General features: G+C 40.8%; 1 protein-coding gene across 3 annotated transcripts; it reads right to left on the bottom strand.

The window, feature by feature from the left end:
- Nucleotides 1-153: 153 nt before the first annotated feature.
- LOC130997938 (delta(14)-sterol reductase-like) lies at nucleotides 154-6,145 on the bottom strand. Of its 3 annotated transcripts, none has more exons than XM_057923375.1 (14): nucleotides 5,915-6,145; nucleotides 4,552-4,640; nucleotides 4,346-4,463; nucleotides 4,197-4,267; nucleotides 4,014-4,070; nucleotides 3,538-3,629; nucleotides 3,040-3,087; nucleotides 2,655-2,775; nucleotides 2,475-2,521; nucleotides 2,128-2,209; nucleotides 1,258-1,334; nucleotides 989-1,108; nucleotides 511-585; nucleotides 154-442 (listed from the first exon to the last, which is right to left on the bottom strand). In XM_057923375.1, the coding sequence occupies exons 2-14, from the start codon at nucleotides 4,597-4,599 to the stop codon at nucleotides 289-291; spliced, it is 1,110 nt and encodes a 369-aa protein (XP_057779358.1). In that variant the 5' UTR covers nucleotides 4,600-4,640; nucleotides 5,915-6,145; the 3' UTR covers nucleotides 154-288. The 3 variants fall into 3 exon arrangements, with proteins under 3 accessions (XP_057779358.1, XP_057779357.1, XP_057779359.1); XM_057923374.1 differs by having other exon boundaries at nucleotides 4,552-4,637; XM_057923376.1 differs by having other exon boundaries at nucleotides 4,352-4,463; nucleotides 4,552-4,637.
- Between the last annotated feature and the right edge of the window lie 19,998 nt (nucleotides 6,146-26,143).

The following is a 26,143-nucleotide window of genomic DNA, read 5'->3' as shown; positions in this document are numbered from 1 at the left end:
CGGTATATATTGATATAATATTTTATGAGTTACAATAACTAATATACGTATAATAGCTAAATGTAATGAAATTTGACATGTGAGTAATAAATCTAGTGGGAACTCGCAAGTTAACAAAAAAGCATAAATGCTGCAAGCCAAAGAGGAAAAAAAAAAAAAAAAAAACCACTGGGTGGTTGCTTAGATATCTCTGAAATAGGTTAATTAATATATCCATAAGTCACACCCCATTCGGCAATGGAAATGGAAATAGCATCAATGGCTAATGAATAAGACAATACCTTGCACTTAATATACATATGGAAGTATCCTCCATGGAACCGTTTTCTTGTATTCAGCCCAAATGTCTTTGTATTTCTGCGCGCACCGCGTTTCGTCTCTTCTCTCTCTCCATATTAGCAGTATGAAAAGGTATGTGGGATAAAAATATGGAACTGGAGAACTGCATAGACATTGTTTAAGCATTATTTCCAGTTTTCTAATCAAGGGGAAAAAAGCATACAAGGTTACCTTATCCCACAAGGTAAACTGAAGGACAGAGCTACCAACAAGTCCCCAAGATAGTTACTGTGCCTCGCGATGCCCCTGAAAAAGGCAGAGCATGACGAATTTTATACGATGAAGCATCATATTCAAAGTGAAAATTGTTGTCATCTGAAAAATGAGCTTCATTAATACGGTTGGTTAGATAATGCTTCCAGTAACCTGACTATAGCATAGTATTTGCTGTGATTTCCATCCAAGAATGCTACAGATACAACAGTGAACTGACTTCGATAGGTTTCAAACTCTCAGGCTATAACACCATCTGCAATGTTTTCATTTGTCTCTACTATCTTAATGGGCTTGAGATGTGCAAGGATTTAACAAGTGGTGTAAAGGGCACTAGGTGTCCGTAAGGATTGAAGATGTGTCAATTCATTATATTTCATAAACTTGTTGGAGATCAAGGAACACCAGAGGTTCCAAATAGCAGAGAAGAACATACCAATAACCAGAAGCAAGCAGCTTCCCCCCAATGACCTTTGGAGGTCTTCCCCAAATTAGTGCTTTGGGATTCTTTTTGAACACATGTTTCTGCTTATTAGCTCCTCTAAAGATCAGATACCTTCCCAAAAAATCGCAAAACAAGAAAATAGGTAAATAATTTGGCATGAAGCATCAACAAGATTGTGAAGTTTCCCGCAGGAAAGAAAGTTAGTAATGCTACTACACAGCTGCAATACAAGAAGCTATGTCTGAAATGAAAAATGTTACCCCATAAAGAAGACGAGACAGTTTGCAATAATAGCTGCAGTTGTCAGCTCCACTTTATTCCTTAGAAGCCACCAACCCTTTCAAACACAGGGAAATAAATAAATAGCCACATTTTTATTTTATTCAAAAAAAGAAAAAACAGTTGCTCGATAGTATTTATATACAAAACATAAAATTTCAATAAAATAGGTTGCAACAAATTTACAAAAAACTATTCTAGTTGTAAATAAACCACTGTGAGGTCAGTTTTGGTGCATGCTACTTATTCAGAAAGTGAAAGAAAAACAAAGAAAATGAGTAGAACACACTAATTGCAGCAATATACCCTCTCAATGTAGTTGAATTTGAGCAAACAAAAATCAGACATTTTGAGACAGTGTACTAGTAATATTATGCGGAATACCATGGGAATAGATCAACTTTTCTTATTGTAAAGTATAATGACTATCTTGTTGCATGCATAGAGTAAAGGCACAAAACACATAAGTGAAAATACTTAGCGATATAGCAGAGACAATATTGGCATTTCTAGAAAATTGCAGGTGTATAGACAATAGATAACTATATAAAACTAAAATGCAAAATATGAAGGTTATTTCATAGGAACATGATCATTCAAAAAAAACCAGTTTCTATTGTGGGCCAAAAGTATGTAGTCTGAGAAAGGGGTATTTGTCTTTGTATTAGCAATATGCATCAGTCCCAAACTAACAATGTCTCTACTCAGAAGTCTCTAGAAACTCAAAAAATTACATAAAGATAACTTATTAGAAATGCGACCTAATTGAAAGGATGTTAACGTAGCTCAGATGATTCGGAGGAATTGATAAAACCATTACATATCTTTAGCAAAAAGCTTTTGTTGTATACCTGGATACTGAATGTGAATGGTATCCAGACTATATCGCCAAACACCAGCATGAACCCCAATCTCTCAGCAATTATGTCCCATCTGAGAACATGCCAACAATTGAGGTTAGATCAATAAATTTGTCAGATGTGAATGAAATTGCTAATAACTGACTAGAGGATAGAGAACATTTGAACTTATATAGAGACGGAAGAACTTTAGTTGTAATTAAACTATTAGAGGATAAAACTCAGTAATGAGGAAATAAAGATATCTCTTATAAGTATTAAGTACAACAAAAATACAAGTTAATAAACCAGATCAGTTGGAATCACAAACACTAGCAAGAACAAAGTCATCTACTTACGTGGAGGTCATATACTCTTCGTGTACAAAGTAATCCATAATGTATATCTGCATTAGAAGGGAACAATGATAAGGACGTTAGCCACCCAGCTAAGAAGAAAATTCCAAAAAAGGGAGAAACAAAGAAGTAAACTAGAGAAGAAATCTTCAAAAAGTAAAACAACTTACAGTATCAACTTACAACACAAAATAGCTGGTAAAGAATCATTGATTGGCTTAAATTGCTTTCTTGAATGCATTTTACAAGAACAGAGAGATTTATAAGAAGCCATCCCAGCATACCAGCTCTAACAAAGTAGAATCTGTGGAATAAATTGTGATATTAGGATGAGATGTTATAGCTTAGATAAGTTTGTTATTTATAACAGTTCATGCAATTTAGCCTTGTAATAATTTTCTATAGTTCATAAAATGAGCATTGCCATGTCACTAAGTAAGTGCAGTTTAGAGATAAGTATACAACTAAACCTTTTAAAGATCACAATAAAATATCAAACATTATTTACTGAGTGATTTTTGGGGACTTGTAATCTCAAGGCAGCTAAGTTTCTCGGTTAGAAATGTACTTGAGGTCGAGTCCCATGAATTGAGGATTCAGCTGTATCCCAAACCACCTGTCAGATGACGTTCTGCAGATTAGAACTTGAAGTGCAAATTGATGATTGATCATTTTCCAAAAGTTGGGAAAAATTTAAACCAACATGAAAATAATGTGTCTCTAATTGTACAAAGTTCATATATAACCATTTTTTTACTTCTTTTTGCATAATTTTCTTTATGAATTACTTATTACTAGACATATAGGCATATCAATACTGTTCATAGTTCAACACCAATACATTTAGACATGCCAATCGGAGCAGATGTACATTGTTTTATAATTCAAAGAAGCAATAAAGATGCACATATTAACATTAACAATCATCTAAACCATATGCATGTTTACAAGCAATATGAAAAAGAATATACATTGTTCGGTATTCACAGAAGGCCCCAAACAAGCACATATGTCATAGGAGAATATATCTGTCAAGATATCCCTAGTGAAATGCTACATTTGTTACCAGTCCTCAATTAGGTTTCCTGTGGTATGAGGTTTGAAAGAAGAACTTTGATCACGGGATCTGCAGCCAACCATATAGAGAAGATTTGTTACCTGGAACAGGCACATGATATAGAAAATTTAAGAAAATTGAATAGCTACCACAAGGTGATACCAACGAGTTGTAGCTGATGGTCATAAAGGATGCAAGGGAAACCTTAATGATAAATCTACAAAAGTTGGCATTGCTGCATGGTTGCATGCTTATGCATATTTGATGCACAATTGTAAAATCAAGCAACCAGTCATGTAAATGTGGCTAGATGGAGCAAGATGTTGAAAGATGCTCTAAGGCAGTAGTACTTGCATTTGAATGCAAACAAATGTAAACATATTTACATTCAACAAAAGGGTACAACATTGCTAATCTAAGTTATCTAACAATTCTGACCCTTTCACATGAAGAAAACAAAACGAGCAGCCAATCCTGAAACTTACCAGTACACTGAATACTAGTGTTGCCGATAGAAGCTCGAGACCTCTATCAGCAATAGCCTACATAGAAAAGGATACACTTCAGTATAACTTCATTCCAAAATCAACCACATATTTGAAGTGAAACATTATCAAGGATAATAATCAGGTTTCAAATTTAGGTTAATCTCGCTTAAAGCTTCTCACCGTAGGTGATAAGAGATCCATCCAGCCACCAATTCCAAGCAGAAAAATCAATAAAACAAGCAATAATAAACCTAGAACACAAAAGCAAAGGATAAATCAAAACGAACTCAAAATCGGAGTACAGAAGTGAAGAAAGCCGTATTTCAGACCATTACAACGGTAATGCAGGCGAGTTCCATCTGATAAAGTCACTCCAGGTACAATTTTACCCGGCAAAATGGATCCAACAATCACCAGATAAGTGACATATCCGAGCAGCATAGAGACCTATCGAAAATATAGTGCAAGATAATCATTCGTCAGAATTAGATGAGCGAGACAGAAATCTGTGAGTAGAGAGGGAAAGCGGAGTAACCGAAGTCCATGAAGGAGTGAAGGCGAGGAGAAGCAGACCGAGATTCATCCTCAACTTGAGATTCAATCACTATCTCCGCTTTAGGACTGCTATCAGGTAAAAAAAATGTTTGAGCTTAATTCAAAACTAATGGGGAATATTTCACAGATAGTAAGTGTGTGTGAAGTTGGTTTAGCACTAATTTCTTTTTTTTTTTGATAAGTTACACAAATAAATAATAAAATTTAAAGACCGCACCACTATGAACTCGAATCCAGGACCTTAGGCCTTGGGCATTAATCATCTATCGCTAGGCCAACACACGCACACGATTTAGCGCTAATTTCACTCTTCAAATCTCAGTCTCATGAGTGATTAGTCAAACTAATATAGAAACCAAACTAATAATAATTATTTAATTGATAATTAAATTCATTCTTCAATATATAAGAACTAGATATGTCAATTGGGTCATCCCAACGGGTTTTGGGCCAGCCCTGTCAGGTTGTCGGGTTAATCAGGTGCGGGCTAATCGGACTGGAAAAAAAAAGATTCAGGTTACAAACTTTCAACCCTAACCGAAACGTTCGTGTCTCGGACTAACCCATCGGGTTAAAGGCCTAAAAATAAAATTATCATTTGACGAGGAGTCCTCCATCTTAAACGCCTACAACATGAAAAAAAAAAGGAATACAAACAAACATCAACACAAAATGGCTTCCTGAATTTTATCAAACATAATTTAGTAAAGCTTGGAATTAATTCTTTGGCCAAATGGCAGTTTATAAATGGCAAAAATAATACAACATATATGTCAATGGCTTGGAATCGATAATAATTTTCCTTGGACAGAAGTCACAGAACACAAGCATAAAAAAAGGGGGCGAAAAATACAATAGTCAACATATCAGTGCTGCAACAGCCATCTGAGCATTACAACTTTGACTTAAAGTTGGAATCAAATCCCATGCAACATAAAGTTGAATGCATTAAATCATAGTCAAGCCTGATAAGAAATTTATAGCTCAAGCCAAACACTATCAGCATCATGCCATACATTATCAACATCATCCCTTCCAAATTTATAGCTCGAACCATAAGAAATTTCATGCCGTACATAATCACCATCATCCTTCCAAATCAAGTCCGATTATTCCATCCAATAAAGAAGAAAAGAAAAGATAAAATAAACTGAGATTATGTTTGTAGCTCGAGCTGATAAGAAATCAAAATCTCCAATCTAAATAAACAAATAAGAATTTCAACATAAACAATTAAACATACAGCTGCTGCATTTGCAGCAAAAAATTTATAGCTCGAGCTGATAAGAATGTGCCCATTAAAACAGAAAAGTATTTCAACATAAACAATTAAACATACATACCAGATGATAGCTGAGGCGGCTTTCGGCAGAGGCAGGGGCGGGGCGGGGCCGGAGGCCGGAGGTGGTGGTGGCTGAGGCGGCGGTGGTGCCGCAAATGGAGGCGGGGCAACTGGCGGTGGTGGGCCGGTGGCGGACGGGCTCGCCGCGAGTGGAGGCGCCGGGTGAAGCAGCGACCGAGGGGCTCCCGTGGTGTCTGGTGTGCGATGCTTAATTCAATTTCTATCCCTAGATTTATTTTTATTTTTTTATTTAAGCACGGCCAGACCCGATAATTGATGCGTCTTCAATTTTTGGGCTATTTGAGTACGGATATCAATCGGGCCAGCCCATCGAGTTTTCGGACTAACCCTATCGGGTTTCGGGTTAGTCGAGTGCGGGCTAATCGGGTTGAAGATTTTTTCGGATTGTAAATCTTCAACCCTAACCCTAAACGTTCGGGTTTTGAACTAGCCCATCGAGTTGGAAATTTTTTCCGGATTACATAACATATAAAATAAGTTAATAACAATAAAATTCAGATTTTTTGTCCTCTTAAAAGTTTTTTCAGATTTTTTGTCCTCTAAAAGTTTTTCCAAACTTCAGAAGTTTTTTGTCTCTTCTTAAACTCGGAATCATCAAGAATTTTGACATCTTCTTCACCACTCTCCATATCAACACTTGGAGATGAGTGATCACTATTTTTATAGCAACAAATTACCGCAACTAAACGGTGCAATTGTAGTACGCAAATAGTAAGCAGAGTATCGTATCCACAGAGACTGTAAAACGAAATCACTCTATCTACTTCCTAAACAGACTCTCACAGTATGCAAGTGAAACGAAATTGAAGGAGATTTAATTAACTAAAACTAAAACGCAATAAATCTAAACACGTAAGAAATATCAAATAATAAAGACAACTGATCCTAGGGTAGTAAATTCATTAACTAAATCCACATAATAAATCTATTAATCCTATGTACCAGTTTAATCCAGTTATGATGAGAGATCACTTAATTAATCAATTACTCTCGCTAGAGCAGCAACGATCGTAGATTAGTAAATTATCTATCTCCGTTAGGTCTCAAGAAAATCTACTAACTCCCAATAGCTCCTAAGAATAGCTCTCTATGATCCACCTATCTCCGCTAGGTCTCAAGGTTAAAATCATATCATACATTCCTGAATCCGCTAAACAGTTATCTCCGCTAGGTCTCAAACCGAATAGCTAAACATGCAAACTATTGGCCAATTAATTCACAAGAAAATAAGCACCAGGAATTATGAATCATAAACTGGAAGGCACAAAGGTATTAACAAATAAATCACATAAATTCAATCAACTATTTACAAACCCTAGAATCAGCTAAAGGAAACTAGCCAGACATGCTAAAATAAAATATAAACATAATTAAATAGAACACAATTATAAAAACTAAATTGTATAAAAACCGAATGAAAAACGATTGTAGCGGCTTGAATCTTCAGTCTTGATCCAAGCCTTGAAAACTAGAAAACAATGAAATTCTGAAAGCTAGAAAACTGAAAAATAAAATCTGGGAACTGAAAAACTAAAGCTCGGAACCCTGAATAGGTACAAGGAAGACCTATATATAGTATCAGGGTAAAACTACAGAGTTTGAGCTCGAAAAAGACTATAAAAACGAAATAAAACGTAAAAACCCGGACTTGCGGCGGTCGCACGGCGGGCACCCGGAGATCGCCGGTTTCTTCACAAAAATTACTCTTCACACGGCGGGCGCCCGGCGGGCGCCGCCCGATCGGCAGCCACGCCGATTTCTCGGCGGGCTGAGCGGCGGTTGCCGGCTGCATCCCGTGGCCACCTCTTCCTGGGCCTGCCAGTGCGCGATGAGCAGGAGTGTCCAACTTCCAATTGTTCATGTCATATCGACCAATGACCGTAGTGAGCGCAGTGTTGGGCAGGGGAAAGTGATCCCCATCCCTCTGAATAAACGTGAAAGGCGGATGGACTCGGGAAATCATTCGCATATCAAACATCCGGCGAGCATGTAGTAGCGTCTCACCCCTCATAGCCTGCCAATCTCTCACCTCGCGACAGTAGTGTAAAGCAATGGGAGTGAGCATCCCTCCAATCGTAATAATGCCCTTGGGGGCCTTGGCGACTCTGTAAAATTGCTGTACCAAAATATCGGCGAGGCTGATGTGAGTTCTAGTAAGCATAGCATAGATTATGTAGAGGTCCAACTGATTAACATTACTGTTCTCCTTACGAGCGAGAACAGTATGGGCGATGATGCGCTGGACTGCCCGAAAGACCGGGTTTCTGATGCTAGCTGCCTTGGAATTGCCCGACGCGTATACACCACCTTCGGGTTGCACCAAATCCCTCCACAGCTCCTTCGGTCTAAAGCCGGCAAGGTGTGTGAAAGCACAATCAGTAGGACACTCAAAGATGCTGTTAATAGTGCTCATATCCACATCATGCTCCCAATTGTTGTTGAGCTGGAAGGCCATCGAGTCGGGATACGTCGCCGACATCACTCTCTCATCAAACGTGCTCATCATCTCGAGCACAACTCTCTCTATCGTGGGCCATCCTCCTTCAAGAATACGGTTCCACCCAATGTTGGCGAACAACTGCTGGACATCTCCATAAACCCCCATCTCTTGGAGCACAGCTGGGTCGGCATAACGTGTGGGCTCTATCTTGCGATGCCACAATGCTGAAAACTTTGGTCGATCAAGATCCGACATGAGTACCACGTTGTGATACTCAGGCTGATCGGGTGTCAATGGAGCGTTTCTCGACCCCGAGGCTCCCGCGCTTCCCTTTCTTTTCTTTGGTGCCATTGTGCCTACAAAAATTTTTCAATCAATTCCATAGCACCATCTATAACCAACAAACCAACAAAAATAAAGCAATGAAGCTCCTAACTTTGGTTAAAACTTCCATGAAAAACCATCCCCCTACTCCACAACTCAATCCTTAAATCTCACAATTCCAAGCTAACTCTACTCATATGAATAAGCAAAACAAAACATATCATGAGCAAAGCCTACTTTCCAACACAAATTCAAGCTAAACTCTCCAACAAAGTAACATGCTAGCATTAATAAAAATCATAAGTAAGATGAACAAGTAAACACTAGTGACTAGCATGCTTCAATCCACAACTAAACTTCAAAAAAAAAAGCACTACACTAACTACTCCAATATCATAAAATCAAGCTAAATTACCAAGCTAAGCTAGAACAATAGCAAAAATCTTAGTGAAACTAGCAAGAATAACAAGAAAAGCAAAGGATATAAGTGAGTTACCTTGAATCTTTAGCAAAAATAGGTGAAGATCTACAAACCCAACAAAAACCTCCAAACTTGAATGTGGGTGATTTAATGGAAGAACACTCAAATTATTCGGATGGAATGGAAGATTATGAAGTGGGTAAGAGATGTGTGGAAGGAATTTGGTGAATTTGAAGTGAGTTGTGAGTAATTTGATGAAGAAAAAGTGTAAAAATCGTGGGTTTTGGAGTGAGGGAGTGAAAAATGTGAAAGAATGAAGAAAAGGGGGAAGAAATCACTTAAAATGCTCACCTGCCGCACGCACGGCGACCGCGCGGCGACCCGGCGGCGGTCGGGCGGCGGTCGCCGGATCCCGTGTAAAAATAAGCCTTCACCCGGCGGGAGCCCGGCGGTCGCCGGCCCCTGCGAATTTTTTTTTTTTTTTTATAAATATAAATTAAAGAACAGAAAAAACGGTAATAAAAACTACTAGGAAAACGAAAAAAGAACTATTAAACTAAAGAAAAACAAGCTAAAAGAAAGCAATAAAAATTTGGGTTACCTCCCAAAAAGTGCTAAAATTAACGTCTATAGCTTGACGGTACCTCAAACTCATGGGTCATTGAATTTGACTACTTCAAGACCACGATCCACGTTCGACTTGAAATACGGTTTGAGACGATGACCATTGACAGTGAAAGTAGTGCCATCAGCAGCGAACAACTCATACGTCCCATTCCAATTGCTCTTATGCACCACATATGGCCCTGTCCATCTTGATTGCAGCTTGCCAGGAAACAAACGCAATTTAGAATTGTATAAAAGTACCTCATCTCCTGGTTTGAGTTCCTTGGTGCAAATGTTCAAATCATGGAATTTCTTGGCTCTCTCTTTGTAGATGCGGGAACTCTCATAGGCTTCATTCCTCCATTCATCTAACTCCGTCAACAAATCACGCCTTGTATGACCAGCCTCCTTGAACTCCAAATTGATTCTCCTCGTCGCCCAATATGCCTTGTGCTCAATCTCAACAGGCAAATGACATGACTTGCCAAAGACAAGTTGATAGGGAGACATACCAATCGGAGTTTTGTAGGCAGTGCGATACGCCCAAAGAGCATCATCTAGGTGCTTCGCCCAATCCTTCTTGTTGGCCACACTTTTCTCCAAAATTTGCTTGATCTCTCGATTAGCCAATTCCGCCTGTCCATTAGCTTGAGGATGATATGGAGTTGTCACCTTGTGCTTTACTCCATACTTTGCCAAAGCGCTTGCTAGCAATTTATTGTTGAAGTGCGACCCCCCATCACTAAGCAACGCTCTCGGTGCTCCGAACCGAGTCAAAATATTCTTTTGCAAGAATTTAATGACTACTTTGGAATCGTTGGTGGCAGTGGGAATCGCCTCCACCCATCTAGAAACATATTCCACAGCAAGCAAAATATAGGAAAAACCACAGGATGCAGGGAAAGGACCCATGAAGTCAATCCCCCAAACATCAAACAGCTCCACCTCAACAATGATATTCTGCGGCATCTCATCCTTCTTGGTGATATTGCCCATGCGTTGACAACGATCACACGACTTCACAAAAGCATGGCAATCTGCAAAAATTGAAGGCCAATAGAATCCACTATGATTTACCTTCATGGCAGTGCGGTTGGCAGCAAAGTGACCTCCACTAGGTGAGCTATGGCACTCCTCAATGATCTTCGGCCATTCATGCTCTCTAACACATCGCCGAATAAAGCCATCGGCGCACCTCCGGTATAGGTAAGGATCCTCCCAATAATAGAACTTGACATCATGGAGGAACTTTTTCTTTTGATAGTGCGACAATCCCTCGGGAAGAGCTCCAATAACCAAGTAGTTGCTATAAACGGCATACCAAGGATCCTTAAATAGCATAGCCCAAATCTGCTCATCGGGGAAAGACTCATTAATGGCCATCTTCGGATCATCCCCCTCGATCGGATTTTCCAGACGAGACAAGTGATCGGCTACCACGTTCTCACATCCCTTTCGATCGCGGATCTCCATATCAAACTCTTGCAGCAATAAAATCCAACGAATCAAGCGGGGTTTGGAGTCCTTCTTCGTGAACAAATAGCGGATGGCGGCATGATCAGTGTAGACAATTGAATGAGTTCCAATCAAATAAGAACGGAACTTATCAAAGGCATACACCACAGCTAGCAGCTCCTTCTCCGTGGTAGTGTAGTTCATCTGCGCAGAATCCAAGGTTTTACTAGTGTAGTAAATTACCTTGAACAACTTATCTCTCTTTTGCCCCAACACAGCTCCCACGGCCCAATCGCTAGCATCGCACATAAACTCAAACGGAGCATTCCAATCCGGCGTGATCAAAACTGGCGTAGTGGTCAATGCAGCTTTCAACTTCTCAAAGGAGACGAGGCACTCATCGGTGAAGACAAACTTCACATCCTTCACTAGCAAAGCACAAAGTGGCTTGGACAGCTTGGAGAAATCTTTGATGAAGCGTCTATAAAATCCTGCATGCCCAAGAAAACTCCGCACAGACTTCACAGATGTAGGAGGAGGCAGCTTCTCAATGTTGGGAATTATAGACGCCAATAATTCCGCCCAGGATTGTTGTTGGGAAATTAGACACAACTAATTCCGCCCGGGATCAAGTGTGACTCAATATTGTGGATATCGACCGATATGAAACGAGAAGAAAAATGACACCGATATTTTTAACGTGGTTCGGCCAAACTGCCTACGTCCACGGACCCACACCAATATATTAGAGAATCTCAAAAGGAGGAGTACAACAAAAATACCACACTGTATTTTGTATCTGCCTACGCAGAGGCTATCTCTCAACTCACTTTTATCACTCGTGTATAACTTCCACTCAGAAGCTATCCTCACACAAGATTTCTCTCTCTCTAATATCACACCCTTCTCTGGTGTTGTTCTGGGGGTTTTGGGGTGTCTCAATGCTGCTGCGAGAGGCTCAATTTATAGGCAGAGTTGGGGTGGTAGGTGGCAGCCAAAATGGAGAAATTTGAGCCGCCCCTTTTTGACAATTGCTGCCTTCCCTTTTTGACAATTGTTGGTTGTTGCTTTTGACCAACAATGAAGAAACATTTGCTGTCACTTTTGAATAGCCACTACTTTTGACCAACAATCTCCCACTTGAAGACTGATTTCAATCTGTCTTCACACCTCGATCAACGCAGCAGCCTTTCTGTCTTAACTGTAAAGACATAACCGGTAGTGCTTCTCCTGCATCTACCGAACCGGCAAAATCTGCATCTACAAAACCTTGTAGTGCTACATCACCTCGTCGAAAGCACAAGCATCTATCAGTAGATCCACGTAGATATCTCAATATCCACCTTACTGCTTCCCAATGCTGCTTTCCAGGATTTGCCATAATTCTGCTCACAACTCCCACTGCATGAGCGATATCTGGTCTAGTACAGACCATGGCATACATCAGACTTCCAACGGCTGAGGCGTAAGGAATTTTAGCCATGAAGTCTCTTTCCTCCTTTGTCTTTTGAGAGTGCTCTTTGCATAGGCGGAAATGGTTAGCTAACGCTGAGCTAACCGGCTTAGCACTGCTCATGTTGAATCTTTGCAAGATTCGATCAACGTATTTGGCCTGAGACAACTGCAAAACACCTTTTTGCTTGTCTCTGTAAATTCTCATCCCGAGAATTCGCTTTGCTTCTCCTAAATCCTCCCCTCAAACCAAGGACCACATCATGTCCTCCCTCGAACGACAATCCGTACATCTTGCACCGCCGTTACCACTCAACGGGACTCGCTGCCTGACCACACTATCAGGAAGACTTTCGATACAAGGAACCACCGGATTCAATCGTGAGTTCACTGGGGGAACACCTCCGTATATCTTGCACCGCCGTTACCACGCAACGGGACTCGCTGCCTGACCACACTATCAGGAAGACTTTCGATACAAGGAACCTGAGGTCGAGATGACCTCCTAGGAATAGGAGTTAGAGCTGGAACTGGAGACTGTAGTGGATCAGCCTCAGAGTTGGGCTCCTCCGTCTGCAAACTTTTATCTGTTTGCTTCGATGTACTGCACTCTGCAGTATCATCTGGATCAACATATGTTGGATCCTCCGTTGTTGTGTCGGTGAACTGCACTGCATTCCTGTCCTTTTACAGCACATTTTCATTGAATATTACGTCCCTGCTTTGGATGACCTTCCTGTTTTTGTCATCTCAAAAATGGTACCCGAACTCATAACCACCATTATCCAATGAAAATACATTTTAGTGATTTGGAGTCGAGCTTACTCCTGGCAATATCACTAATGTGTACATACGCGACACAGCCAAATACTTTTAAGTGAGAAAGTTTAATTTCTTTGCCACTCAAAACTTCCCCCGGTATTCTGTACTCCAATGGTACAGATGTCCCATGGTTAACGAGATATGCCGTTGTGTTGACAGCTTCTGCCCAAAATTATGTTGGCAATCCTGCATGTATCCTCATGCTCCTAGCTCTTTCTGTCAACGTCCGGTTCATGCGTTCTGCGACTCTATTTTGTTGTGGGGTCTCTGGCATTTCCAACTTGATGCCATTCTGGTAACAAAATTTCTTGAACGCCATATCTTCGTATTCTCCGCCATTATCGGATCTCTTTATCCGTAAGCCAGTTTCATTTTCCACCATGGCCTTCCACTTCTTGAACGCCTCGAACACCTCTGACTTGTGTATCAAGAAGTAAACCCACACCTTTCTCGAGTGGTCATCGATGAAAGTCACAAAGGTAAGACTTTCCGCCAATGGATGAAACTCTTGCTGGGCCCCAAACATCTGTGTGGACTAACTCAAGCTTTACTTGCTTTAGAGTTCTACCACTTGTGTTGAAACTCACCCTCTTCTGGTAGTTTCCCTTTCGAATGCATATACTTGAGCCCTTTCTGGCTCATGTGCCCAAGTCTTTGGTGCCACAAATTTGCATTCTTCTTGCTATCAGCAACTGCAATTGTCACACACGCATTCATCGCTGTGTATAGGCTGCCAGTATCCTTGCCACGTGCAAGAATCATTGCGCCCCTAGTGATTTTCCAACAATCACCTGAGAGGTGTGTATCACATCCTTCTCTCGACAATTGCTTGACGGAGATCAAGTTATTCCTCAACTTTGGAATATGTCTCACGTCTTTCTCCTTCATACAGATTCATTGAGTTTGATCTGTACTTCTCCTTCAGCCACAACATTGGCTTCGGTCTTTTTCTCGTTTCCCTTTGAAGGTACTTTACACTGCGTTCTGTAGTGCCCGACCTGACCACAGTTCCAACATTCAACAGACTTTGATTTGTTGAAATTCTTGTGGTTCGTGGAGCTCTGCCTGCCATTCTTTGACTTGCTCCGTCCATGTCCTTGACTTCTGGATTTTCCTTCAAGGGCTTATACAGATCCTTCTGGTACAAGTAATCCTCCATTTGCATTTTCCAAAAAATCCAAAATTCACACCGTTGAATTTATCAATTTTGGAAATTTTATCGTCTGTCGACATTGCTCCCACTCGATCTGGACTCCTTGGATCGTTTCTGATTTTTCAGCTAACCACCGTGTTTAGAACACCTTTTGTCGACAAATCGGAACCGCCGACAAATTTCACTATTCACGAAATTCACTATTCACATGAATAGTAATAGCGAAAAAATATCAGAAAAATATCTGCCACCACCGTGGCTCTGATACCAGTTGTTGGGAATTATAGACGCCAATAATTCCGCCCAGGATTGTTGTTGGGAAATTAGACACAACTAATTCCGCCCGGGATCAAGTGTGACTCAATATTGTGGATATCGACCGATATGAAACGAGAAGAAAAATGACACCGATATTTTTAACGTGGTTCGGCCAAACTGCCTACGTCCACGGACCCACACCAATATATTAGAGAATCTCAAAAGGAGGAGTACAACAAAAATACCACACTGTATTTTGTATCTGCCTACGCAGAGGCTATCTCTCAACTCACTTTTATCACTCGTGTATAACTTCCACTCAGAAGCTATCCTCACACAAGATTTCTTTCTCTCTAATATCACACCCTTCTCTGGTGTTGTTCTGGGGGTTTTGGGGTGTCTCAATGCTGCTGCGAGAGGCTCAATTTATAGGCAGAGTTGGGGTGGTAGGTGGCAGCCAAAATGGAGAAATTTGAGCCGCCCCTTTTTGACAATTGCTGCCTTCCCTTTTTGACAATTGTTGGTTGTTGCTTTTGACCAACAATGAAGAAACATTTGCTGCCACTTTTGAATAGCCACTACTTTTGACCAACACTCAATGGCTACGATCTTGGCTCGATCTACTTCCAACCCTTGGGCAGAAACTTTATGCCCTAAAACAATGCCTTCTCGAACCATGAAGTGGCATTTTTCCCAATTTAGCACTAGTGCCGTCTCCTCACAACGCTGCAACACTTGAGCAAGATTGTCCAAACAATTATCAAAGGAGGAACCAAAAATAGAAAAGTCATCCATGAATACCTCCATAATGTTTTCAATCAACCCATGGAAAATCGCCATCATGCAACGTTGAAAAGTGGCAGGAGCATTGCAGAGACCAAAAGATATCCTCCTAAAAGCAAAAACGCCATAGGGACAAGTAAAAGCGGTCTTATGCTGATCCTCCGGGGCTATCATAATTTGATTGTAGCCCGAGTACCCATCCAAGAAACAATAGTACTCATATCCTGCCAAGCGGTCAAGCATCTGATCAATAAATGGCAAAGGAAAGTGATCCTTACGTGTGGCTGCATTCAAAGCTCGATAGTCAATGCACACGCGCCATCCTGTGACTAGCCTCGTAGCTATAAGCTCATCTCTCTCATCCTTAACCATAGTCATGCCTCCCTTCTTAGAGACAACTTGAGTTGGGCTCACCCACTCACTATCAGAGATGGCATATATGATTCCTGCATCTAACCACTTGAGCACCTCCTTTCTCACAACTTCTTGCATCGCCGGATTCAAACGTCGCTGCGGCTGCACCTTAGGTTTGTATTCCTGCTCTAATAAAATACGATGCATGCAAATAGAAGGACTAATTCCTTTGATGTCAGAAATAGACCATCCTATAGCAGACTTGTATTTCCTCAAAACTCGCATCAACTCCTCCAACTCCAACGGAGATAAATAAGCAGACACGATAACAGGAAACGTTTCATTCTCACCCAAAAATTGGTACCTCAAGTGCTCAAGAAGCGGTTTCAGCTCAAGTTTGGGTGCAGCTGCAGCTGCAGCTGGCGCAGGAAATTCTTTTTCTTTTTCCACCGCCTTGTTTCCTCCATCAACAGGTTTGTTAATATCTAGGAACGGAATAGGTTCAATAGGATGACTCTCTACAGCCTCCAGCTCAGCAATGTACTCCAAAATCTCATCACACGCCACATCAAGATCGGAATAAGGATATAATGACTGTGTGATGCATTCCTCCAAAGGATCCTCTACAGCTGCAGGAAAATCAACCACAGTATTAATTAAATTGCAATCCTCAACTTGTGGTTCAGCTGGCTTCTTCATCGCATCATAGATAGACAACGTCATCTTCTCATCATTGACACGGAAAGTAAGATCTCCCTCTTGCACGTCTATCAATGCACGGCCTGTAGCTAGAAACGGACGCCCTAAAATCAATGGAGTATTTTTGTCCTCCGGCATGTCCAACACTACGAAATCTGCAGGAAAAATAAATCGCTCCACCTGCACTAGGACATCCTCCACAATTCCCTTGGGATATGTGATGGAACGATCTGCCATCTGCAATGCAATAGAGGTAGGCTTGATATCTCCAATCTCCAACCGGTTGAAAATAGAGAGAGGCATCAAATTGATGCTTGCCCCTAAATCACAAAGAACGCGGGATAAATTCTGCCCTCCAATCACACAAGCTATAGTAAAGCTGCCAGGATCCTTCTGCTTCAATGGTAGCTTTCTTTGTAGCACAGCACTGCATTCCTCGGAAAGATTAACCGTCTCATATTTCCCCAACTTCTTCTTGTTGGAGACTGCATCCTTGAGGAACTTGGCATAGCCTGGCATATCTCTCAAAGCATCAAGTAAAGGAATATTGATGTGCAGCTTTGAAAATACCTCCATAAACTTGGCTAACTTCTTATCCATCTTCGGCTTTGCCAGGCTATTCGGAAAAGGCGCTACAGGCTTGTACTCTGGCCTGGGAAACGTAGGAGTAGGATTGGGCTCCTTCACAGCAGAAGAGCTCGAATCCTTTTTAGGGGGAGGCGGCTGTTTCGCTGCAAGCTCCTCCAAGTCATCATCATCGTCCTCCACTACTTTGCTTTTTCCCTTGTCATTTTGCAGCTCTGGAAAATTCTGGTACTCAGTCCCGCTTCAAAGATGGATCGCATTACACTGATTTTTGGGATTAATTTCAGTGTTGCTAGGAAACTTTCCTGGTGTGTGCTGCGCAGCTGCTTGGTTGGCAATTTGACCAACTTGAGTCTCCAAAATCTGCACTTGTTTGGACAGTGATGAAACATGATTTCCTATTTGACTCACTTGGTTCTCCATGTTGGTCTTCCACGCACCTACATTCGTTTCCAAACCACCTATCTTTCCCAACACCTGCTTCATCATGTCTTCCATCGAATCTTTCTTTTGCTCATTGATAACTCCTCCGCTAGACACAGAAAATCCAGGTGGAGGCTGCAAAGCATTGTTTGGATTGCCGTAAGAAAGGTTAGGATGTGGGCGTGCTCCTGGCTGGAATTGCTGAGGACCCTGCTGAAACTGTTGATTTCTGCCATACATTCCTGGCTGTCCTCGCTGGAAATTTCCATAATTTCTGCCATTCATATAATTGACATCTTCCATAACTGACGGATCTATCACAGCTTGCTCAGGACGTCCAACATTCAACTCACCAAGTTTTGTAGTCAACTCTGCCAGCTGTGTAGCCATTGCTGCCTGCTGTGTAGCCATCGCTGCTTGTTGAGTAACCATTGCTGCAATAGGATCAGAACTTGACGCAGCTGCAACCTTCTTCAATTGTACTCGCTCAGATGGCCATTGGTAGCTTGTAATAATGTTCCATGCATCAGAACTGCTCTTCTGAAGTAGAGAGCCACCTGCAGCTGTATCCATGTGCATCCTTGTACGCTCCCCGCAGGCATTGTAGAACATTATCACAAGCGTGCCCTCATCGAATCCATGGCCTGGGCACTTTCTGAGCTTCTCCTGATATCGCTCCCAGGTTTCCGCTAGCTTTTCTCCATCGTACTGTTGAAACTGCACGATGTCCATCTTCAATTTCAGCGTAAGGCCAGGCGGATGGAACTTGCGTAGGAATGCATGAGCCAAGTCCTCCCACACGATATTGTCTCCCAGCTGCAGCGTATGATACCACGACTTCGCCTTATCCCGCAGTGAAAAGGGAAAAAGACGAAGACGGATAATGTCATCAGGGACACCATTCATCTTCACCGTGCTACACAGCTCCAGGAAATGCGCCAGGTGCGCATTAGGGTCTTCGATCGCCTGTCCACCATATTGGCTCTGTTGGACCATCGTGATCAGACCCGTTTTCAGCTCAAAGTTGTTGACGTTCACTTGTGGGGGCTCCTGGTACACATACTGTGGTATGAACGCTTCATTGATGGCTGGTTGTTTCTGAGCTTCTCTCGTCTCCTGTGCATCAAGCAGCTTCTTCAACTGCTCTTGTAGAGCTCGAATTTGGATTTGCTCTGGAGTAGCCATCGTTTCTGTCTCAACTTGATCGTTCTACTTCTTTAGATTGCGCAAGGTCTTGTTGATTTCAAGGTCTAACTCAAAGAGAGGATTCCCGTGAGATCTTGTGTTCATATGCAACCTACAGAAACACAACTAATAAAAGTTAGAAAAGAAAAAAAAAAAAAAAAAAAAACTTGCAGTACTATAAAGTCCTATTGGAAATATTAAAGCAAAATCTAAACAATCCCCGGCAACGGCGCCAAAAAGTTGATCACTATTTTTATAGCAACAAATTACCGCAACTAAACGGTGCAATTGTAGTACGCAAATAGTAAGCAGAGTATCGTATCCACAGAGACTGTAAAACGAAATCACTCTATCTACTTCCTAAACAGACTCTCACAGTATGCAAGTGAAACGAAATTGAAGGAGATTTAATTAACTAAAACTAAAATGCAATAAATCTAAACACGTAAGAAATATCAAATAATAAAGACAACTGATCCTAGGGTAGTAAATTCATTAACTAAATCCACATAATAAATCTATTAATCCTATGTACCAGTTTAATCCAGTTATGATGAGAGATCACTTAATTAATCAATTACTCTCGCTAGAGCAGCAACGATCGTAGATTAGTAAATTATCTATCTCCGTTAGGTCTCAAGAAAATCTACTAACTCCCAATAGCTCCTAAGAATAGCTCTCTATGATCCACCTATCTCCGCTAGTTCTCAAGGTTAAAATCATATCATACATTCCTGAATCCGCTAAACAGTTATCTCCGCTAGGTCTCAAACCGAATAGCTAAACATGCAAACTATTGGCCAAATAATTCACAAGAAAATAAGCACCAGGAATTATGAATCATAAACTGGAAGGCACAAAGGTATTAACAAATAAATCACATAAATTCAATCAACTATTTACAAACCCTAGAATCAGCTAAAGGAAACTAGCCAGACATGCTAAAATAAAATATAAACATAATTAAATAGAACGCAATTATAAAAACTAAATTGTATAAAAACCGAATGAAAAACGATTGTAGCGGCTTGAATCTTCAGTCTTGATCCAAGCCTTGAAAACTAGAAAGCAATGAAATTCTGAAAGCTAGAAAACTGAAAAATAAAATCTGGGAACTGAAAAACTAAAGCTCGGAACCCTGAATAGGTACAAGGAAGACCTATATATAGTATCAGGGTAAAACTACAGAGTTTGAGCTCGAAAAAGACTATAAAAACGAAATAAAATGCAAAAACCAGGACTTGCGGCGGTCGCACGGCGGGCACCCGGCGATCGCCGGTTTCTTCATAAAAATTACTCTTCACACGGCGGGCGCCCGGCGGGCGCCGCCCGATCGCCAGCCACGCTGATTTCTCGGCGGGCTGAGCGGCGGTCGCCGGCTGGGTCGCCGTCTGCTTCATTAAATTCCTCTATCAGCCAGCGGTCGCCGGCTGGGTTGCCGGTTGATCGCCGGCAGCTCCGTTTCTTCCTTTTCTCGAGCTCTTCAAGCTCATTTCGTTGATTTTTGCATCCGAAACACTTGTAACTTGATATTTGGATCTTCAACATCCATATGTAGCTTTCAAAACACTCAAACCTAAAGCAAAATAACCAAAACCATACCCAAAAGTAATATCACAAAAGAATATGAAACTTAAACAAAAGATATCACAACCAAGCATAATTCTAGCACTTTGAACTCTTAAACACTCCTAAAAACAATGCAAAATGAGTGTTTATCAATGAGTCATTGTAATACCCCGTTTTCCTCGAGCTAAGTTTAGAATAAATTTTGAACTTAGATTTAAGATGATTCACGCCGGATTGAGAAAAAGAATTTATTTTAATTCCAATAAAAATGATTTACAAAAGCATTTGTAAATTTAGTTATTAAATTCATATGCATTGCATATTTATTAAATTAAGCATTCAAGAAATTCATGAGTTGGGATTTATTTTTGTTTGGACCTCAAGCTTTTAATCACTTTCAAGAAAAGAATGAAAGCCCAACCCATCATCTTCCATCAAAGCCCAACCCACTTTGAATCCTAGATATTTTCTCCACAACCGCCTCACTATTTCTCTCATTTCAAATACATCCCCTCCACTGCACCACTATCATTCTCTCTCAATTCATCTCTCTGTCGTTTCCACCCGGACTGAGCATCAAACGCAGCAACCATAGCTCCATTCTCGATTCACACAGCAGCCAGCAAATTCAAACCAAGGTTTCATCTATGAACTCCATCGCCCTTTGTTCATATGTTCATGTATCTTTGTGTGTTTATATGTTTTAGCATCATAACTGTTAAATGAATAAGGAAAATGTAAAGTCTTGTTTTCATGCTTGCATACCTTGGGTGTCTGTGTTAAGAAATGGAAGAAAGGTAGAATTTCAGTCGAGTTTTGGATGAGAGTTGAGGGTAGCGGTCGTGGCTCGCTGCGGTCGCCGGAAACAGAGGGAGGTGACGGCGCTTCGCCGTTGCCAAGGAGGTGATCGGCGAGAGCTGTACTGGTAGGCTGAGAAAGAGAGAGAGTCGGCGTATGTTCAGAGGTTGGGGATGAAGAGATGAGTAGGGAGATGAATGCTGAGCACAGAGCTGGAAAGGGCAGAGCAGAGCTCGAGGGCAGAGCTAAAAGCCAGAGCTGACCACCAGAGCTGGAATGCCAGAGCTAAAATGCCAGAGCTGAATGCCAGAGCTAAAAAGCCAGAGCTGGGAAGACAGAGCTGGGAGGCCAGAGCTGGAAGCCAGAGCTCGGAGGCCAGAGCTGGAATGCCAGAGTTGGAATGCCAAAGCTGAATGCCAGAGCTAAAAAGCCAGAGCTGGGAGGCCAGAGCTGGAAGCCAGAGCTCGGAGGCCAGAGCTAAATGCCAGAACTGAATGCCAGAGCTAAAAAGCCAGAGCTGGGAGGCCAGAGCTGGGAGCCAGAGCTGGTTAACGTAATAGAGCAGAACGAACTAGGAACTTGAGCATATTTTAGTAAACACTTTTTATGCTTAAGTATGAAATGAGTCATGCATTGCATCATGTTTTAATTGGTTTTATTTATAATTCCAATTACAAAAGAAAGACGCGTAAGAATATTGTTGGTGTTCTTAACTCAAGAGAATTGTTTTCAAGTATTTATTCTTTAAATTTTGAAAACCCGGCTAAGTGAATCATAGGATGATGAGCACTACACCATGACTTGAGTTTAGATTAAGAGACCTATTAAGAATAGATTTCTTGTAGGCTTTGAACGTCAGGAGGATTAGCACTGCTATCCCGATTCAGAGTTAAGTTAAACGACAGGCTTTGCCTAAGCAGGTGGGCTTACTTTCCAAATGTATAAAGTATGATTGAGTTATTAAGCTCTAAATATTTCATTTAAATGCAAATTATTTATTCAATGAAAATGCAAACTGTTTATTCAATAAAATGTTTATGTGCACTCTGCTCTGTTTAAGGCTCGACACAACGAATCAATTGAGGTTCTCTTATAGCCTAAGACGTTATTTGAGAATTGTATACACCGTTAGCTGACTCGGTGGGTTGATCTCCATTCGGGCACTAACTAAGAGGCGTTATAAGGGTGCTTGCTGGATGTGTTCCGAAGCATGTAATGTAAGAGTCTGCCTGGGTAGCGTCCCGAGGTCAATTCAACTTGTCTGAGTTACGTCCTCAGGGCAAGTGCAATGGGAGAAATGGATCCGTCGGTGGCTAAAAGGTCCGGGATCCCAGCGAGTAATAGAAAGGGAGTGTGACATGTGCGCACAAATGAAAATTTTTAACATGTTTAGAAGTTATTTAAAATCTTCTAAGTCATGTCAAGTATGATTAGATAAACTGTCTTTAAGAAAAATTGTGAAATGTTTATGAAAATGCATGCCCACTGAGTACTTTAGTACTTAGCCCAAAAATACTTTCAAATGTTTTCAGGTTGGCTGGCTGGTGCTGACGGGGCGGAGCTGAGGCTAGGGTTCAACTTCCTATTAAGACTTCCGCTATAGCACTCAATAATATCTAGTCTTTTGTTTTCCCTAACTTAAGGCTTTCATATTAAATTTCAAATGATATCCCTGATTAAGTTTAGACTCTAAACTCCTAGATTTATGCTAATGAATGTTGGTTGTCAGAAGCATGAAACAAAGCTTGTGATCCAAAGGGGACTAGCCCGACTTGTCTTATTCGGGTTTTAACAAGGTTGTTCCTTGTTTATTTCTATGAATTAGTTGTACCTCGATTATATTTATTCATTCAAGAATTAGGGTGTGACAGTCATTCATCTTTAACACCTATATCAACACACGTTTTTTAAAAGTTAGGAAGGGATTTTGTGAATAAATCTGCCAGATTATCACAAAAGCGAATTTTATTTATTTTAATTTCACCAATCTTCTGGAGCTCATGCAGATAAAAGAATTTAGGTAATATATGTTTTGTTAAATTTGTAATAATGTACCCGCTATTCATTTATGCAACACAAGCAGCATTGTCCTCATATAGGACAGTGGGATGATAACATTGTTCCGCAATCCCAGTATTAGTTAGTGCACTTTTAGAAGTACTTTGATTATCATCTACGGGATGATCCTCTTCAAGAGGTTGTTGGAGTGATATCATATTTTTATTTGATTTTGCTTTTCAGGGATTTTTATCTTTAGCACCAATAGGTCTCTCACGCTTCTAACGTTCGGGATTATCAGCTGATTTATTTTGTCCATATGGAACTTCAATCCTTTGTGGTGCATTCATAGCAGGAATATGAGATTTTGTCACTCCTTTATAATTAGTAAATGCATCTGGCAAATTACTTGCCAAATATTGCAAGTTAATTATCTTTTGAACTTCCAAATCAGATTCATTAGTATGTGGATCTAAATAGTGAAGATTCTTTTCATTCCATGAAATTTCTCGACATTATGTTGAAGTTGGGCTTTTGTCTTTCGCTAATGTCGGGAAATGATCTTAATCAAAAATACAGTCAGCGTACCGGGCAGTAAATTGATCCTCAATCATGGGTTCAAGAAATTTAACTATAGATGGAGATTCATAACCCACGTATATACCTAGCTTACGCTGAGGGCCCATTGTGGTACGTTTTGGTGGCGCTATGGGAGTATAAACTCCACAACCAAATATTCGCAGATGGGAAATGTTTGATTTTTTACCACGTACTAATTGTATTGGAGAATATTCATGATATGCAGTTGGTCGGATTTGGAGCAAATTTGCAGCATGCAAAATCACATTACCCCAACAAGTAATAGGTAAGTTTGATTTTTGTAGCAATGGTCTAGCTACTAGTTTTAAACGTTTGATCAATGATTTAGCTAGACCATTTTACGTGTGGACATATGAAACAAGATGCTTCACTTTGATACCCAATGACATATAATATTCATCAAAAGATTTGGATGTGAATTCACCGACGTTGTCCATTCGAATGGACTTTATTGGGTAATCAGGAAATTGAGCTCTTAATTTGATTATTTTGGCAATAAGCTTTGCAAATGCTTTATTGCGAGTAGATAATAAGCATTGTTGGGAACCTTGTGGAATATCCTAACCCTTGTTTTGATGATACCAAAATTCATAGGACTTAAATGTAATAGACTAGAATCGTTTTGAACTCAAGTGTTAGAGTTCGTTTCTAGTTTAGTTGCGGTGTCGAAGACTGAAGACTGAAGACTGAAGAATGAAGACTGAAGACTGAAGACTGGAGTTACCAACTGAAGTGTCAGTTGAAGAATCAGTTGAAGACTGATTATTTAATGCGCGCCATAGACTGATACTAAAGTCAAGTATCAGTTGAACATTCCTCCTAGGACTGATCTTCCAACGTTCAGAGGAAGCCGCGTACGCTCAAAGTACAGCCGCATTAAATGCAGAGATATCTCAATATCTTATCTCTGCAGAGGTCATTTCTATCTGGTGGCTACTTTTCAGAGATGTCACATCTCCTGTCCTTCAAAGAGAGCCGTTTCCACACAGACAAGGAACCTCGAAGATTGAAGCCTCAGCCCAAATTCGAATTGCTCTCCAACGGAAGAAATCTTGAGGACGATTTACGCCAACGGATCTATTCAAGAGTTCTCCTAAAAATAGCGTTTGAGGATCACTTCAATCTTCACCGATTCAACGACATAAGCTGAAGCTCTGCCGAAATAGCTACTCAGCCTAAAGCTTAACCGCTCAAAGCTTGAATCGAAGAAGAGAATTCCAAAGCCAAAATCAATCACTGCTGATTACATACATTCTCTTAGACCCTAGGCATATATCTGAGTACCCAGAAGCCAAAGGTCAAACTTGCTTCAAAGAACTTGTTCTTTGTAAGTATAGTTGGCACTCGTTTAAACCTCTCCCCCATAAGAGTGTTTGAGTGACTCGGAGTTCAGGAAGGTACTCTGAACTCTGAAAGGGAAGTCTGAGCACGAGGTGTGCTTAGCAGGGAAATCCTACGCGAGTTGTGTAGGTGCTGAAATCCTACGCGAGGTGTGTAGGTGGGGAAACCCTACGCGGGGTGTGTAGGTGCTGAAGAGAGTTTATCTTCAGTTTACGGTTTGCAGTGCACCAGACAAGCACTTGCGGAGTGGATTGTTGGTCTGATCAACCAGCCGTGGATGTAGGAAAGAGTTTTTCCGAACCACGTAAAAGTCTCTGTGTTATTTACAGCTTTCAGTTTTACATTCATAACTGTGCTATTTCAATTGATAAAACTGAACACTGACTAACAGCAAAGAGAAACCCTAATCCAACTATCTGCTCCACTGAGGCTATTCGAAACTAAGTTTAATTTCCGCTGCGTATGATATCAATCTGACTCACTATCCTCTGATAGTAAGGAAGAGAGATATCATCTTCATCTTTGCAAACACGACTGAAGCCCTTACGTGGATCAGTTAAGTTCTAGTGACTTAACTGATAACTCTTTACTGAAGAGCTTTCAGTATCAGTCGTCAACCTTGTTGGTCAAAACTAATTTCGGTTAAACAGGTGTCTGGTTTGCATGCAAAGTTTCTTTTCTATCTCTGACTGAGATCCCTCTTATTGAGGTTGGTAGATAGTCAAAAATAGCCTATAGGTGTATTCCCCCCCCCATACACCTATTCGAGACCCCCCGGACCTAACAATTGGTATCAGAGCAGGTTGTTCGCAAGAACTATCTGTCTCTGACTAGTTCCTACTTGAACTAGATCCTTTCTTAAAGGTCTCGAAGAAGTTTTACTCTTTCTTATTTTTGTGCTTGCTATTTGCTCTATCTGCTGTTATCTGTTCTCTCTTTTTTG

Source organism: Salvia miltiorrhiza, chromosome 8, assembly GCF_028751815.1.
Source record: "Salvia miltiorrhiza cultivar Shanhuang (shh) chromosome 8, IMPLAD_Smil_shh, whole genome shotgun sequence".
NCBI classification, from domain to species: Eukaryota; Viridiplantae; Streptophyta; class Magnoliopsida; order Lamiales; family Lamiaceae; genus Salvia; species Salvia miltiorrhiza.
This window is presented reverse-complemented; position numbering and strand designations above follow the sequence as displayed.

Bases quoted from the DNA above. Each gene is read 5' to 3' on its own strand.
- LOC130997938 (XM_057923375.1), bottom strand. From the start codon at position 4,599: ATGAATCTCGGTCTGCTTCTCCTCGCCTTCACTCCTTCATGGACTTCG. The intron at 2,522-2,654 runs GTAAGTTGATAC...CTTCTAATGCAG, and splicing joins TTTACCAGCTATTTTGTGTT to ATATACATTATGGATTACTT. The intron at 1,335-2,127 runs GTATACAACAAA...TGTGTTTGAAAG, and splicing joins CATTCACATTCAGTATCCAG to GGTTGGTGGCTTCTAAGGAA.